Here is a 16,217-nt window from a genome sequence, read left to right as displayed (position 1 = left end):
GTTAAATTGGGCACACTTGAATAATCCAGAGTAAACTCTCTTCATCTCAAGGTCATCTGATTAGCAGCCTTAATTCCATCTGTAACCTTAATCTCCTCCCTGCTACGTGACATAGCATTAACAGGTTCCAGGGATTAGGAAGTGGGCATCTCTGGGGAGGGGGTGAGGGTGGGTAACTATACATTCTGTTCTCCACTGTGCTTTTTTTCCCACATAATATATCTTTGAGATTATCTCAGTGCATATAGAGTTGCCTTATTCTTTTTAGTGGCTGTATAATGTTTCAGTGTGTGAATATACAATAATTTACTGAATCCACTGTTGATTGACATTTATGTGTTTACTCTTTTGCCATTACAAACAATACTACAATAGATATACTTGTATGAAATGAGTTTTTTCCTACAGGTAAGCATATCTGTCTATGGGGTAAATTTATAGAAGTGGAATTTCTGGGTCAGAGGATAGATGGATTACTTTTTTTTTTTTTTTTTTGAGACAGAGTCTCACTCTGTCACCAGGTGCCAGGCTGGAGTGCAGTGGCACAATCTTGACTCACTGCAACCTCTGCCTCCTGGGTTCAAGCAATTCTCCTGCCTCAGCCTCCCGAGTAGCTGGGACTACAGGCACACACCACCACGCCCAGCTAATTTTTGTATTTTTAGTAGAGATGGGGTTTCACCATGTTGGCCAGGATGGTCTCGATCTCTCGACCTCGTGATCTGCCCACCTAGGCCTTCTAAAGTGAGATGGATTACTTTTTAAAAAAACTTTTTGCATTTTAAAAATTGTTACTGATATATAATTTGCATACTCTTAATACACAATTTACTCATTTAAAGAGTATAATTCAGTGGGTTTTAGCTTATTCACAGATTTGTGCAACAATTACCACAATTTTAAAAGATTTCACCTTACAAAAAGAGCACTACCCATCTCCCACCCTTAAACACCCACAACCACTATTCTACTTTCTATCTCTATGAATTTGCCTATTCTGAACATTTTGGATAAATGGAATCATCCAGTGTAGACCCTCTTATGTCTGGCTTCTTCCACTTAGCATAGTGTTTTCAAGATTCATCCATCTTGTAGCATATTTCAGTACTTCATTTCTTTTTATGGCCAAAAAGGGAATTGTATGAAACACCACATTTTGTTTACCCACTCATTAGTTGATGGACACTTGAGTTGTTTCCATCTTTTGGGCTATTGTGAATAATGCTGCTGTGAACATTTGTGTACAAGTTTTTGTGTGGACAGATGCTACATTGTCTTTTATGGTAAATCAATTCTGGTAGTCACTTTTGGAAACTAGAAGGAACCTTAATGATTGTGTAGTCCAGGGGTCAGCAAATAGCAAACTTTCTTTTTTAATTTTATTTTCAATTGACAAATAATAATCATATATATATGAGGTATGATGTGATGTTACATTACATGTATACATGGTGGAATGATTAAGTCAGGCTAATTAATATATCCATCATATATGTAATATATATAATTTATATGTATATAATTTATATATATATAATTTATCAAAAGGTGCATCTCTGGCACCTTTTGATAAATAGAGGAAAAGGTTTCTTCTCTGCCTTTGCAGCTTCCTTACTGGCAGGATATAACAGAAGCAAAACCTGAACTAAAGTCTGCCAGATGGAGACCTTTAGCCAATCTTAGGAGACCAAAGTCTGGTCGTTAACTATAGGGTCCAGCCCTATAGGGTTCTGTGAGCCCCTCCCTGCTGGTGCAAAGACAAGAAACTGTAGAAATAAAAGACACAGACACAGAGATAGAAGAGAGTTTGGGCTCGGGGGTCCACTGCCAACCAAAGCGTGGAGACCTGCAGTGGCACCGAGTGCCCAGACAGTCTGACTTTTATTGAGTACAAAGCAGTGGGCAGGGAAGGTAGGGTGAGATAATGGTGGTCGGTGATAGGGTCAGGTAAATCACGTGTCTTGAAGATAGGGAGCCTAAGACTTTCAAGTAGCCAAGGGGAGGAGAAAAGCTAATGTGTCAGCGCTCTTTGCATATTTGTCAGAAATATCAAGGACACTAAGATTATGTTACTATTATTAATTCTTATCTTTTAAGGAAAAGAGAAACCAGGTGCAGAAGCAGGGCGTGACAGTAGACATGGAACATGACCACTGAAGCACAGCATCTCGCAGAGGCAGTTAAGCCCCCGGATGTCTGCAGGTCTCCCTGACATCCATCAGGCCTTGCCACAAGAGCTTGGAGAAGTGGCGTTTTCTCCTAACTTCCCCAGGAAGGAGATGTCTCAGTCATTTTGGACATCTCCTTCCCTAGCTGGCTAAACAGCGGGTGCTTTCACAGCACTGGCACTGCCACATAGCCAAGGCGCCCTCCAGCAGCCCTTATGCGGGTGTGACAGAGGGCTTAGAGCATCTTAGGATCACTTTGTTCACGATGTCACCTCAGTTACATGCTTCATAACCTGATAGTCATTAGTAAAATTAAATGTTATAATGAGTATATATCTTTATGATTATAAGTAACTATAAGATTTTATATGATTATATAAAGGAATAACTATGTGCCTACATTTCTAATTCTTTTCTAAATCAGTATTTATATGGAAACAGGCTGAGGCTTCAGATCCTTGCCATGGCACTTGCGCAGTTTCCCCTCTAGGGTTAACCTATAGAATTCAAAGTTGCCAATATATAGAGATACCCTTTTTTTCCTCAGACTTAAACCTTTGCTACTGATATTAATAATAGAAGTATTAGGATTTTTCAGGGAAGTTTTGTACTTAGGTCCATTGTGTTTTGATAGTATTTATTGATTAATGCAGATATCGTCAGTGCTACAGCTATAAAATATACACTGAGCAGCTTGTTAATTCTATAAATGACAGACTATTTTTTTTAAAGTCAAAATAAAATGATATATATAACATTTCTTTATAATGAAAACGTTTAAAATCTACTCATTTGTTAATTTCAAAACATATGTCTCATTCTGTCACCCAGGCTGGAGTGCAGTGGTGCAATCGTGTCTCATTGTAGCCTTGACCTCCTGGGCTCAAGTGATTCTCCTGCCTCAGCCTCCTGAGTAGCTGAGACTACAGGCACACACCACCATGTCCAAGTTATTATTAGTATTTTTAGTAGTAGAGACAAGGTCTTGCTGCATTACTCAGGCTGGTCTCAAACTCCTGAGCTCAAGCAGTCCTTGCGCCTTGGCCTCCCAAAGTGCTGGAGTTACAGTTGTGAGCCAGCATGCCTGGAGTTATTAACTGTAGTCACCATGCTGTGCAATAGATCTTGGGAACTTATTCCTCCTGTCTAACCAAAACTTTGTATCCTTTAACTAACATATCACCCTCCCATCCAACTGCCCGGGCTGCATCCCAAGTCACTGGTAACCACCTTTCTACTTTCTACTCCCATGAGCACTACTTTTTGAGATTCTACATGTGAGACTATGCAGTATTTTTCTTTCTGTGCCTGGCTTATAAGCATAATGTCCTCTAGGTTTCTTCTCTGGACACTCAGACTGTTGTAGACAGCAGCGTTCTGCCATCTGTTGCTACAGATGACAGAAATTTCTACTTTTTAAAGTCTGAATAATATTCCATTGTGTGTATATAGCACATTTTCTTTATCCATTTATCCGCTGATGACACTTAGATTGTTTCCATATCTTGGTGATCAGCAAACTTTTTCTGTAATGAATCAGATATTAAATTTTGGGCTTTGCCAAACATTAATTTCTGTTCCAACTAATCAACTCTGCTGTGTGGTAGCTGGAAAACAGCCACAGGTTGCACGGGGAAGGAGGTTGGGATAAATAGATGGAGCATAGAGGTTTGGAGCCGCAAAACTGTAATTCTGTATGATATTGTAATGATGGATACATGCCATTGTACAAGCACCCCTTGTTTTATTGTAATTCACTTTACTGTGTTTTGCAGATAATACTTTTTTTTTTAAGAAATGGAAGGTTTGTGGCAACCTTGTATTGAGCAAGTCTGTTGGCGCCATATTTTTCAATAGCATGTGTTCACTTTGCATCTATCACATTTAAAACTTGCAATATTTCAAGTTTTAAAATTATTATATTTATTATGGTGATCTGTGATCAGTGATTCCCTGCCCTCCCCCCAACTTAAATAGCTGTTTATTGGCAGTGTGCCAGAAAGGGCGGCAGAGTTAGCATTCATAGACGACACCATGCACCACTGTCACGAGGGAGGTAAGAACACGGGCAAGACAGCCTGGAGCCCCGAGGAGGAGGAGGCCCCCTCTTCAAGACAGTGTGGGATGGGGCGGGCCTGGACTGTTGAGGGCAGCCTGGGAACACCTCTGCTTAGTAGGCGTGGTTAGAGACAAAGAGGAACTCGCTGGCAGCAGCCCCAACCTGACCCTTTGGGGTGTACTTTCCTTGACAGGCAAGGCTGTTGGCCAGGGCTTACTTGCCATACTCCTCCTGCACAGCCTTCTGGTTCTTCTTCTTCCTGTCCCAGGCCTTCAGGGCAGAGGCCTGCAGGAGCAGGTCACGGCCCAGGACTTTAGCAGGAGGCACTTGTTAATGGCGTTGAGGCTGATGGATGCCTCCTCCTCACTTAGGGCTCCAGACAGGACGGTGATCCCAGGGACCACGGGGGGAACTGTGTGGCACAGCACTGTGACAATCGCCATGGCAGTCTCCTCCTGAGGAAACTTCTGGGTACAGGCGTGACCGGGGGTAACCATGTTGGGCTTCAGCAGGGTGCCTTCCAGGTAGATGTGATGGTCGCTCAGAGTCTTATAGACAGCAGCCAGCACCTTCTCGGTCACATACTGACAGCGCCTCAAGTTACGGTCCCCATCAGGAAGGATCTTAGGCTCCATGATGGGCACAGTGCGTTGGCATTTTCCGTGATGACAAGGGCTGGGGGGTATGTTCCCCACTCTTCAGCACATACCACTTGGCAAAGTCAGTGCCATCCTTCTTGTACTGGGCACAGCACTCAGGCAACCCATCCAGCCCTTGGATGGTGGTCTCACCATTTGTTCCTGCCAGGGGGAACCACTCCCTTGTCTACCTTGATGCCCACAACACTGCCATTGGATTTGATAACATCCGCCTTCTGGTAGAATGGCTTGTGGAAGAGGATGTCGCCACCGATGCAGGGGTTCATGCCGTCATCTGTTAGCAGCAGCTGGCAGTAGAAGCGCCGGTTCTCCTCGGTGTTCTTGGTGCCAATGGACTGCAGCCGCTTGGAAATGCTCCTGGTGGACCTATCTGCAGCCAGGATGCCCATGCCTGGTGCCACGATGTGGTGAGCGGTGTCAGACAGCTCCTCCTTCTGCTCCATGGTCAGCGTTGGGTATTGATTGGTAGGGCATGGTGCTGGTGCTAGCAAGTTTGGGTACTTTAGAGGAAATGTCTTCCTTGTAAATCCAGTGATCAGTGATCTTTAAATGCTACTGTAATAATTGTTTTGGGGCACCACAAAGGCAAATTTAATCAGTAAACGTGTGTGAACCTTGCTGGCTTGGGCAGTGCATAATGGCTGGCTTGGTGAGGTTGGATAAATAAATAAATATGGTGTGTGTTCAGACTGCTTCACCAGCTGGCCATACGCCTGTCTCTCCCTCTCCTAGGGTCTTACCATTTCCTGAGACACAACTATGTTGAAATTAGGCCAATTAATAACCCTAGAAGGGGCTATAAGGGTCCATGTAAAAGGAAGAGTCACATGTTTCTCACTTAAAATTGAAAGCTAGAGGGCTGGGCACAGTGGCTTATGCCTGTAATTCCAGCACTTTGGGAGGCTGAGGTGGGGGAATCACATGAAGCCAGCAGTTCAAGAACAGCCTGGGCAACATAGCAAGACCTTGTCTCTACAAAAAAAAAATTAAAAATTAGCTGGGTGTGGTGGTATGCACCTTAAGTCCTAGCTACTTGGGACGCCGAGGCAGGAGGATCACTTGAGCCTGAGTTTCAGGTTATAGTGAGCTGTGATTGCACCACTGCACTCCAGCCTGGACAACAGTGTAAGACTTGTCTTTAAAAAAATAAAAACAAAATCAAAAGCTAGAAATGATTAAACTTAGTGAGAAAAGCATTTCAAAAGCTGAGAGCTAAGTTGTTAATGCAAAAGAAAAGCACTTGAAAAAAATTAGAAGTGCTACTCCGTGGAACACACAAGTTATAAGAAAGCAAAACAGCCCTATTGCTGACGTGAAGAAAGTTTGAATGGGCTGGATAGATCAAACCAGCCACAATATTCCCTTAAGCCAAAGCCTAATCCCAAGTAAGGCCCTAACTCTCATCAATTCTACGAGGATTGTGAGAGGTAAGGAAGCTGCAAAAGACAGGATGAGTGCAGTGGCTCACGCCTATAATCCCAGCACTTTGAGGCTGAGGCGGGTGGATCACCTGAGGTTGGGAGTTTGAGACCAGCCTGACCAACATGGAGAAACCCCATCTCTACTAAAAATACAAAGTTAGCCAGGTGTGGTGGTGCACGCCTGTAATCCCAGTTACTTGGGAGGCTGAGGCAGGAGAATTGCTTGAACCTGGGAGGCAGAGGTTGCGGTGAGCCGAGATCACGCCATTGCACTCCAGCCTGGGTAACAGGAGCGAATCTCCATCTCAAAAAAAAAAAAAAGCTGGAGATTAGCAGAGGTTGGTTTATGAGGTTTAAGGGAAAAAGCTGTCTCTATAACTCAAAATTTCAAGGTGAAGCAGCAGGTGCTGATGGAGAAGCTACAGCAAGTGAATCCAGAAGATCTAGCTAAGATCATTGATGAAAGTGGCTACATTAACAGTGTATTTTCTTTCCTTCTTTCTTTCTTCCCTCCCTACCTCCCTCTCTTTCTCTCTTTTCCCTTCCTTCCTTCCTTCCTTCCTTCCTTCCTTCCTTCCTTCCTTCCTTCCTTCCTTGTCTCCCGCCTTCCTTCCTTTTTTCCTTTCTTTCTCTCTCTCTCATTTCCTTTCTTTTCTTTTCTTTCCGGTCTTGCTCTGTGACCCAGGCTGGAGTGCACTGGCACGAACATGGCTCACTGCAGCCTTGACCTCTTGAGCTCAATTGATCCTCCCACCTCAGCCCCCAAGTTGCTGGAACTATTGCCACACACCAACACAGCCTACTGATTTTTCTGTAGAGATGGGATTTCACCATGTCGCTCCAGCTGGTCTCCAACTCCTGGGCTCAAGTGATCCTCCTGCCTCAGCTTCCCAAAATGCTGGGACTGCAAGCGTGAGCCACTGTACAGGGCCAACAATAGATTTTCATTGTAAATGAAACAGCTTTCTATTGTAAGAAGATGCTGTTAGAACTTTCACTGCTAGAGGGGAAAAGCCAATATTTGGCTTAAAAGCTTCAAAAAACAGGCTGACTTTCTTATTAGGGCTAATGCAGCTGCTGACTTTAAATGGAAGCCAGTGCTCATTTACTATACTGAAAATCACAGGGGCCTTAAGAATTATGCTAAATCTACTTCTCTGCCTGTGCCCTAGAAATGTAACAATAAAGCACATCTATTTAGAGCATGGTTTACAGAATATTTTAAGCCCACTGTGGGGACCGGCTGCTCAGGAAAGAAAGATTTCTTTCAAGATACTGCTGTTCACTGACATGGCCCCTGGCCAACCAGGAGCTCTGATGGAGATGTGCAAGGAGATTGATGTTGTTTTCTCGCGTGCTTGCATCTATTCTGCAGCCCATGGGTCAAAGGGTAATCTTGACTTTCAAGTCTTATTATTTGAGAAATGTTTTATAAATCCATAGCTGCCATAGATAGTGATTCTTCCTCTGATGGATATGGGCAAAGAATCACCATCCTAGATTCCATCAAGAACATTTGTGATTAATGGCAGGGGATCAAAATATCAACATGAACAGGAGTTTGGAAGAAGTTAATTCCAACCCTCATGGGCAACTTTGAGGGATTCGAGACTTCAGTGGAGGATGTAACTGCAGACGTGATAGATATAGCAAGACAACTAGAATTAGAATGGAGCCTGAAGACGTGACTACATTATTGCAATTTTATGATAAGAATTTAATGGACTACGAGTTGCTTCCTATATATGAGTAAAGACAGTAGTTTCTTGAGACGTAATCTATTTCTGGTGCAGATGCTGTGAACGTTGTTGAAATGACCACAGATGATAAAGAATATCACATAGTTGTTAAAGCAGCAACAGAGTTTGAGAGGATTGGCTCTCATTTTGAAAGATCTCCTGTGGGTAAAATGCTACCAAACACCATTATGTGCTACAGAGAGAGCTTTCATGAAAGGAAGAATCCATTGATGTTGATAATTTTATTGTTATTTTAAGAAATTGTCACAGTCACCCCAGGCTTCAGCAGCCGCCACCCTAATTGGTCAGTAGCCATCAACACTGAGGCAAGACCCTCCACCAGTCAAAAGATAACAGCTCAGATGATTGTTAACATTGTTTTAGCAATAAAGTGTTTTAAAGTTAAGGTGTGCACACTTTTTTAGACACACTTGCTTTATTGTGATACTTTATTCCAGTGGTCCACAACTGAACCTGCTAGCTCAGATGTACACCTAGACACTTGTCAAAAACCATAGAATGTATGACACCAAGAGTGAATTCTAATGTAAACTGTGGACTTTAGTTAATAACAGTATGTCAGTATTGGCTCATTTATTCTAACAGACATACTACACTAATGCAAGATGTTAAAAATTGGGGAGCTTCAAATAAAAGCAATTTTTTATTTACCAAAAAAGCAAAAACCAGAGAAATTGAGAGGAAGAGTGGGGATCATATGGGAACTTTGTGCTTTTTGCTTAATTTTTTTTTGGAGATGAAGTCTTGCTCTGTTGCCCACGCTGGAGTGTAGTGGCATGATCTTGACTCACTGCAAGCTCTGCCTCCAGGATTCAAGCTATTCTCCTGCCTCAGCCTCCCGAGTAGCTGGGATTACAGGCATGAGCCACCATGCCCAGCCTAATTTTTTCTGTAAATGAAAACTGCTCAAAAGGCCGGGCCAGGAGTTCAAGACCAGCCTGGGCAACATGGTGAAAACCCATTTATACTAAAAATACAAAAAGTAGCCGATGTGATGGCACATGCCTGTAATCCCAGCTGCTTGGGAGGCTGAAGCACAAGAATTTCTTGAACGCAGGAGGCAGAGATTGCAATGAGCTGTGATTGTGCCACTGCACTCCAACCTGAATGACAGAGTCTCTGTCTCAACAAAAAAAAAGTGCTAAAAAAACTCAACCTTAAAAAAAAGTTGCAGCTATTTTTGCCTTTCTCTTGGCCCTGTTTTCAGAGTTACAGCCTGTTTAAATAGTAATACTAAGACCCTAGATCATGGGTAATTAATTGGATTATCCTTAAATTTTAAGATATATACAGTTGTGGCTTAAATACAAACTAACAATTTCACTTAGCAAAAGGGTAAGGAGAACTTTTTACTTTACAGGTTTTTAAATTCTAGAGTCATAGTATTTTATTGTTAACTTGTAAGTTACCTTTATAGAAATTCTGAATGCAGTATGTTTAGTTGAAAAGTGCTATGGAAATGTCCAATATGAACCATTAACTAACATTTAGGTTTTTCTGGTAATATGCATACTTACCATTTCTCTAAATCATTTGACATATCTCAAAACCTTCATTTTTAACAGCCGCATTAGTCACATATTCTATCATGCGTATATATTGTGATTTAATTATTTCCCTATTGTTGGACATTTGTTATAGCCAATTGATAACGTGCCTTCTAAAATGCCTCCCTTGATATTTTAAAGAATGATGGCCTTGTGTTGTCATTTCAGCCTGAAAGGTCTGTGACTCTATTACATATGCCAAATAGGGCTATGTGTTTTGGGTGGGAGACTGCTCTGGGGATAGTGGACCCTCCATCTAACTTTCCTTTTTTAAATTATTCTGCAGCCTAGTATTAGAAGTGATTGCTAAGTTCCATGTACATTAGTTAGAATTTGTCTTTATATGTTCCTCCATTCTCTGGTCAAATTTTAACTTTTCTCAATATCTTATCAGCAGTTTCTGATAGCAATCTGTAGATTTTAGGTTTTTGGTTTTTTTGGGGGTTTTTAAAAATGATGTTAGTTCATATCTTTTATTAACTCATACACAATTACTTATCTTCTGATTTGTTGAAGCAGTAAGTCAGACATTTACCACAGTAATGTCTGTCAAAGTAGTTTGCCATAAACACTCCAGCACCATCTGAGGGGTACTCTTAATGAAGGTCACTTATTTTGCCGTTCTCATCCACCTCATAGTATTTCAGGACAGCCAGCTTCACCTTCTTTCTCTCGGGCTTATCATTCTTGGGAATGGTGTAAGACTTCTTCCTGTTCTTAGCACCACCACAGTCTCAACCCAAGATGAATTGTAGAGTCCTTTTGAATGTTGTAGTCAGACAAAGTATGTCCATCTTCCAGTTGCTTGCCAGTAAGGATCCGTCTTTGCTGATCAGGAGGAGTTCCTGGATCTTGGCCTTTACTTTTTCTGTTGTGTCCAAGGGTTCAGCTTTGAGGGTGAAAAAAGCTGAACCCTTTGGTCTTCTTCGGAAGGGTTTTTGCAAAATCTGCATTTTGGTGTTAGCTCCACTGCAGATAGCAGATGGAAAAAAAAATTTTAAAAAGGAGAAGCAGTTTTAAGTTTTTAACTGTTGTTAGGTAGAGCTAACAAACAAATAATTAACAGAGGAAAGATTCTCATGCATGGGGAATTTGCAGCTACTTGCTAGCCTCTTAATAAATGTTGAAGCATGAACAACGATTAGGGAGGTAAAATTATGGACAACTTTTTTTCAGTATTTTCTTCTTTTATATTATGTTATGATATAGCATGGAGTAGATCTGGGTTCAGATATTTTTGCTACCACTTACCTTAATCTTGGTTAACTCACAAATTTCAATGCTTAATTAAGAGAAAACATGTTATGCCAAAAATTAGTTGAAAGATATGAGAATTATGTATATTGTACACACTAGATAAACTTATGAATGCCAATTCAAGAGATTACGTGGTCACTCAAATAGATGTTGCTGAGAATCTGAAGGTAGATATGCAGTAAAATGCGCAATTTAAATTCTAAGTTGTTAATATAAATATAGAATGGGGCTTCGAGTATAAAAAACAATTAAGGTGTGTAAAACTTAGAATTTTAAATATAGCTTTGGCTTTACATCAGTTTTCCGTATATTTCTGAGACCAGGATTGTAGAGAACAACATATGAATTTCCAGCTTTTAAAGATCTGCTTCTTACCAGTTTTATTTTCTTCCTACATTCTTATGCTCCTGATGTTCAGACTATCCTATATGTCTACTAATTATTATATAACATAACATATAACAGGTTTATATACTATATATTTGCCACATCATGATACCTGTTCTCTGTTTAAAAAATCTTGTATTTTTCCAACTCTACTTTGTTATTATCCTTTAATATCTCGTCTGCACTTCGTTTTTTTGTTTGTTTGTTTATTTTGTTTTTTACCCCATAACTCAGCAATCCCTTTTCCAGGCATATACCCAAAGGAAATGAAATCACCACTTTGTAAAGATGTCTGCATTCCCGTGTTCATTGCAGCATTATTTACAGTAGCCAAGGTATGGAAACAACAAGTGTTTGTTGATAGATGGATGGATAAATGAACTGTGGTACACAGGGAAATTGGAATGTTATTCAGCCCTAAAGAAGAATGAGGACATGCCATTTTCCACAACATGAATGAGCCCATAGAACATCATGCTAAGTGAACTAAGACAGACACAGAAAGACAAATAGTGCATGATCTCACTTATATGTGGAATCAAAACAATTCAAATGTAACAGAGAACAAAACAGTGGTTAGGAGAGAGGGAAGCAGAGGAAATGGGGAGATGTAGGTAGAGGATACAGAACAGATATATAAGGTGAACAAGTCGCCTCTTTTTCTGGCTGGAACCATGGAGGGTATAGAAGAGAAGAAGGTTCCTGCTGTGCCAGAGACCTTAAGAAAAGGTGAAAGAATTTCTCAGAGCTGAAGATCAAGTACAGGAGAGAGAATTTTGCCCAAAAGATACTTTGAAAGGCAAAGAGGAAGCTACCTATGAAAAAATGAAGCACTATCACAGGAAATATAGGCAGATATACAGAACTGAAATTCAAATGGCTAGGATGACAAGAGAAGCTGGCGACTTCTATGTACCTGCAGCGCCCAAATCGGCATTTGTCATCAGGATCAGAGGTATCAATGGTGTGAGCCCAAAGGTCCGAAAGGTGTTGCAGCTTCTTCGCGTCTGTCAAATCTTCAGTGGAACATTTGTGAAGCTCAACAAGGCTTCAGTTAATATGCTTGGGGTATATATTGCATGGAGGTACCCAAATCCGAAGTCAGTAAATGAACTAATCTATAAACATGGTTATGGCAAAATCAACAAGAAGTGAATTGCTTTGACAGATAACACTTCGATTGCTCAGTCTCTTGGTAAATATGGCATCATCTGCATGGAGGATCTGATTCATGATTTGTAATGTTGGAAAATGCTTCAAAGAAGCAAATAACTTCCTGTTGCCCTTAACATTATCTGCTCTATGAGGCAGAATGAAGAAAATGACCACCCATTTTGTAGAAGGTGGAGATGCTGGCAACAGGGAGGACCAGATCAACAGGCTTATTAGAAGAATGAACTAAAGTGACTACCATGGTTAGTTTTCTAAGCTGGTCAGTTAATAAACAGTACCTGCTCTCAAATTGGAAAAAAAAAAAAGATGAACAAATGGAGATCTAATGTGCAACATGAGGACTCCAGGTAATAAAATTGTACTATATGTAAGGGATTCATGTTAAATGAGATTTTAGCTGTTCTTGCAACACACATAGAAAATAGGCATGTGAGATGATGGATATGTTAATTTGCTTCACTATAGTAACCGTCTTATTATCTATATATATCACATAACAGCATATGTATATCTTAAATATACACAATGAAATTAATTTTTAAAATTTTTACTCTATAGAAAACAACATTACTTTTCACGTAAATACTGTTGTTTTAGGATCGTGGAGTGAAAATATACTGGAATATTTTCTGAGAAATAACCAGATTACCACAGAAGATGGCGCTGAGATCACCTGGTATCATGCAGCTAACCACAAGGCACAAATGAATGAGGCACTGAAAAGTAAGTCAGTACAGTTACTTGTAATTTACTTTGGATAATAGATAATTCAACTCCTTTTTCATATCTAGTTATATTTGCAGATACTAGGGACAGGTGATCCAAGTGTAAGTTCCAGGCTGACATAAGTATTTTATGTATTTATTTTTATTTATTATTTAATTATAATTTATTCATTTTTAGAGACATGGTCTCACTCTGTTGCCCAGGCTGGAATACAGAGGTGTAATCACAGCTCATTGCAGGCTCAAATTCCTGGGCTTAGGAAATCTATGAGCCACCACACCCGGCTGAACATTTTTATAAAATGTTTCATTTTGTTTACAATGGATAAATTGCATAATGGAAGAATTTTTTTATTTTCCAGAAGTGATTTGCTTGTTATGTCTGATTCGAAACTCTAATATATTATTATATTTTCTTACGTATCTAGTGATTTGAGTAAAACATGTATCTTTCATATTTTTATGTCTTCCATTGTGTACTAATGAGAAACTCACTCATTATTTGTTCAATAGATGAATGAAGTATACTAGTTTATGATTACTAAATAATTGGGATATTTATGCCTAAGCCAGAAATCAAGTTTTTGGTTTACTGCTTCAACCTGTAATCATTGCATGCATATCCCTTCAGTATACAGATGAACATTAAGGCAGTGTTTCTCAGCCTTTTCCTATAAAGTGCTCGTATTGGCTACAGCAGGAAAGGAGAATGATAGCATATCATCATAGGGCTGGGGCAGAGCTTGCAGGGCCTGGTCCAACAGGAAATTTACCTTGAAGTTCCAAGTTTTATTGTAAAAATTTATGCATTTTTGCATCCTAGTCTATTATATATCTGAGCTTCTTGTATTGTCAAAGCACGGTTTTTAAATTGTCTTTTTCTCCTCAAAAGGAAGAACTTTGTCTCATTTCATATTGAATCCCTAATGCTTAAAACCGTGTGCAGCATATAATAACTACACAATGATTATTTAGTAAATGAGTTTTAGCAAAATTGATGCTTCAGGAAACAGTTGATTAATGGTTGCCAGGAACTGTAAGGAGTCAATGCTAATGAGTACAGGGTTTCTTTTCGGATAATGAAATTTTTCTAGAATTACGGAATAGTGATAGTTGCATAACCTTCAGAATACACTAAATAAAAACCACTGACATGTTCACTTTAAAAGGGTGAATTTTATAGTATGTAAATTTTGTCTCCGTTTTTAAAAATGAAAAAAAAAACTAGGAAAGGAAGAAATGAAACCATTATTCCCAGACAATATGATTGTGTGTATAGAAAACAAAAAAGGTTATATAAATAAATGATCATAATAAATAGGTGAATTTAGAAAATCTCAGGATATGGTCAGGGATGGTGGCTTATGCCTGTAATCCTAGTACTTTGGGAGGCCAAGGTGGGTGGATCATTTGAGCTCAGGAGTTCAAGATCAGCCTATGCAACATAGTGAGACCCTATCTCTACAAAAAATGGAAAAATTAGCCAGGCATGGTGGCATGTACCTATGGTCACAGCTTCTTGGAAAGCTGAGGCAGGAGGGTCAGTTGAGCAATTGAGCCCAAGAGGTGGAGGCTGCAGTAAACTGTGATCGTGCTATTGCACTCCACCTTAGGTGACAGAGTGAGACCTTGTCTCAAAAAAAGAAAGAAAGAAAATCTTAGGATGCAGGGTCAAAATGGAAAATAAGTTCTGTTTTTCTCTTAACAACAGAAAATCCAGAAATACAACTTTTGAAATTGTACAGTTTGTATAATAATGGTATATACAGCCCTTTTGGCTCTCTGAGCAGCACCATGGTGGTTGGCAAGAACAAGCGCCTTACGAAAGGCGGCAAAAAGGGAGCCAAGAAGAAAGTGGTTGATCCATTTTCTAAGAAAGATTGGTATGATGTGAAAGCACCCGCTATGTTCAATATAAGAAATATTGGAAAGACACTAGTCACCAGGACCCAAGGAACCAAAATTGCATCTGATGGCCTCAAGGGTCGAGTGTTTCAAGTTAGTCTTGCTGATTTGCAGAATGACAAAGTTGCATTTAGGAAATTGAAGCTGATTACCGAAGATGTTCAGGGCAAAAACTACCTGACCAACTTCCATGGCATGGATCTTACCCATGACTAAATGTGTTCCATGGTCAAAAAATGGCAGACAATGATTGAAGCTCTTGTTGATGTCAAGACTACCAATGGTTAATTTGCTTCGTCTTCTCTGTGTTGGTTTTACTACGAAGCACAACAATCAGATACGGAAGACATCTTCTGCTCAGCACCAACAGGTCTGCCAAATCCGGAAGAAGATAGAAATCATGACCCGAGAGGTGCAGACAAATGACTTGAAAGAAGTGGTCGGTAAATGGATTCCAGACAGCATTGAAAAGACAGAAAAGGCTTGCTCATCTATTTATCCTTTCCATGTTGTCTTTGTTAGAAAAGTAAAAATGCTGAAGAAGCCCGAGTTTGAATTGGGAAAACTCATGGAGCTTCATGGTGAAGGCAGTAGTTCTGGAAAAGCCACTGCAGATGAGACAGGTGATGAAGTTGAACGAGCTGATGGATATGAACCACTAGTCCAAGAATCTGTTTAAAGTTCAGACTTACAATAGTGGCAAATAAAAAGTCTCATTTGTGAATAAAAAATAATAGTATATACAAAGCCCTTTTTCTGTCATAGCCTGAGGATGGTGAAAAGTTACTTTTGCTCTGCTGAACAGGAGTTGTCAGTGCAAGGCAAAGTCTGGCCATGGTCACAAACTGGAGCTCCTGAGGGTGCGGTAACATATGCCTTGATAGACAGACATCCTCCTCTGGGTCTCCCTTTTATATGAGACTATTAGAACCATGCAGTCTCCCAAGCAGAAGTGTGCCCTGGCTTTCAAAAGTCCTCTAACCACAGGCTATGGATGGGAAAGTAGGGAGAGAGGCTGGGCAGCTTCTGTATCTGTGTCTCCAGGCCAGGCCTCCCTCTCTTGTTAGGACTGTTAGTATTAGACTATCCAACTGCTTATTGATGTTTGCACTTAGAGATCTCTCATGCGTCTCAAATTTACATTATTTGAAATGAG

General features: G+C 40.2%; 1 protein-coding gene and 2 pseudogenes across 6 annotated transcripts in view; 2 read left to right on the top strand and 1 right to left on the bottom strand.

Annotated features, from left to right (window-relative positions):
- FAM151B (family with sequence similarity 151 member B) overlaps positions 1-16,217 on the top strand; it is a 65,169-nt gene that overhangs the window by 2,129 nt on the left and 46,823 nt on the right. For 4 of the 6 annotated variants that reach the window (XM_008991891.5, XM_035291320.3, XM_035291321.3 and 1 more), the window contains exon 2: positions 13,029-13,154. The exons of 1 other annotated variant lie outside the window; for it this stretch is intronic. In XM_008991891.5, the coding sequence (XP_008990139.1) occupies positions 13,029-13,154 (126 nt within the window). Of the gene's footprint in view, positions 1-12,618; positions 12,779-13,028; positions 13,155-16,217 lie in introns of those variants that run through there. One more of the 6 variants, XM_008991892.5, reaches the window with a different exon arrangement.
- Positions 4,339-10,567, bottom strand: LOC118148980 (fructose-bisphosphate aldolase A pseudogene; annotated as a pseudogene).
- On the top strand, positions 14,925-15,406 carry LOC144581434 (small ribosomal subunit protein eS1 pseudogene; annotated as a pseudogene).

The sequence above is a fragment of the Callithrix jacchus genome, chromosome 2 (assembly GCF_049354715.1).
Source record: "Callithrix jacchus isolate 240 chromosome 2, calJac240_pri, whole genome shotgun sequence".
Lineage (NCBI taxonomy): Eukaryota > Metazoa > Chordata > Mammalia > Primates > Cebidae > Callithrix > Callithrix jacchus.
Note: the sequence above shows the minus strand (reverse complement) of the source record. Positions and strands in the feature narration are given on the sequence as shown.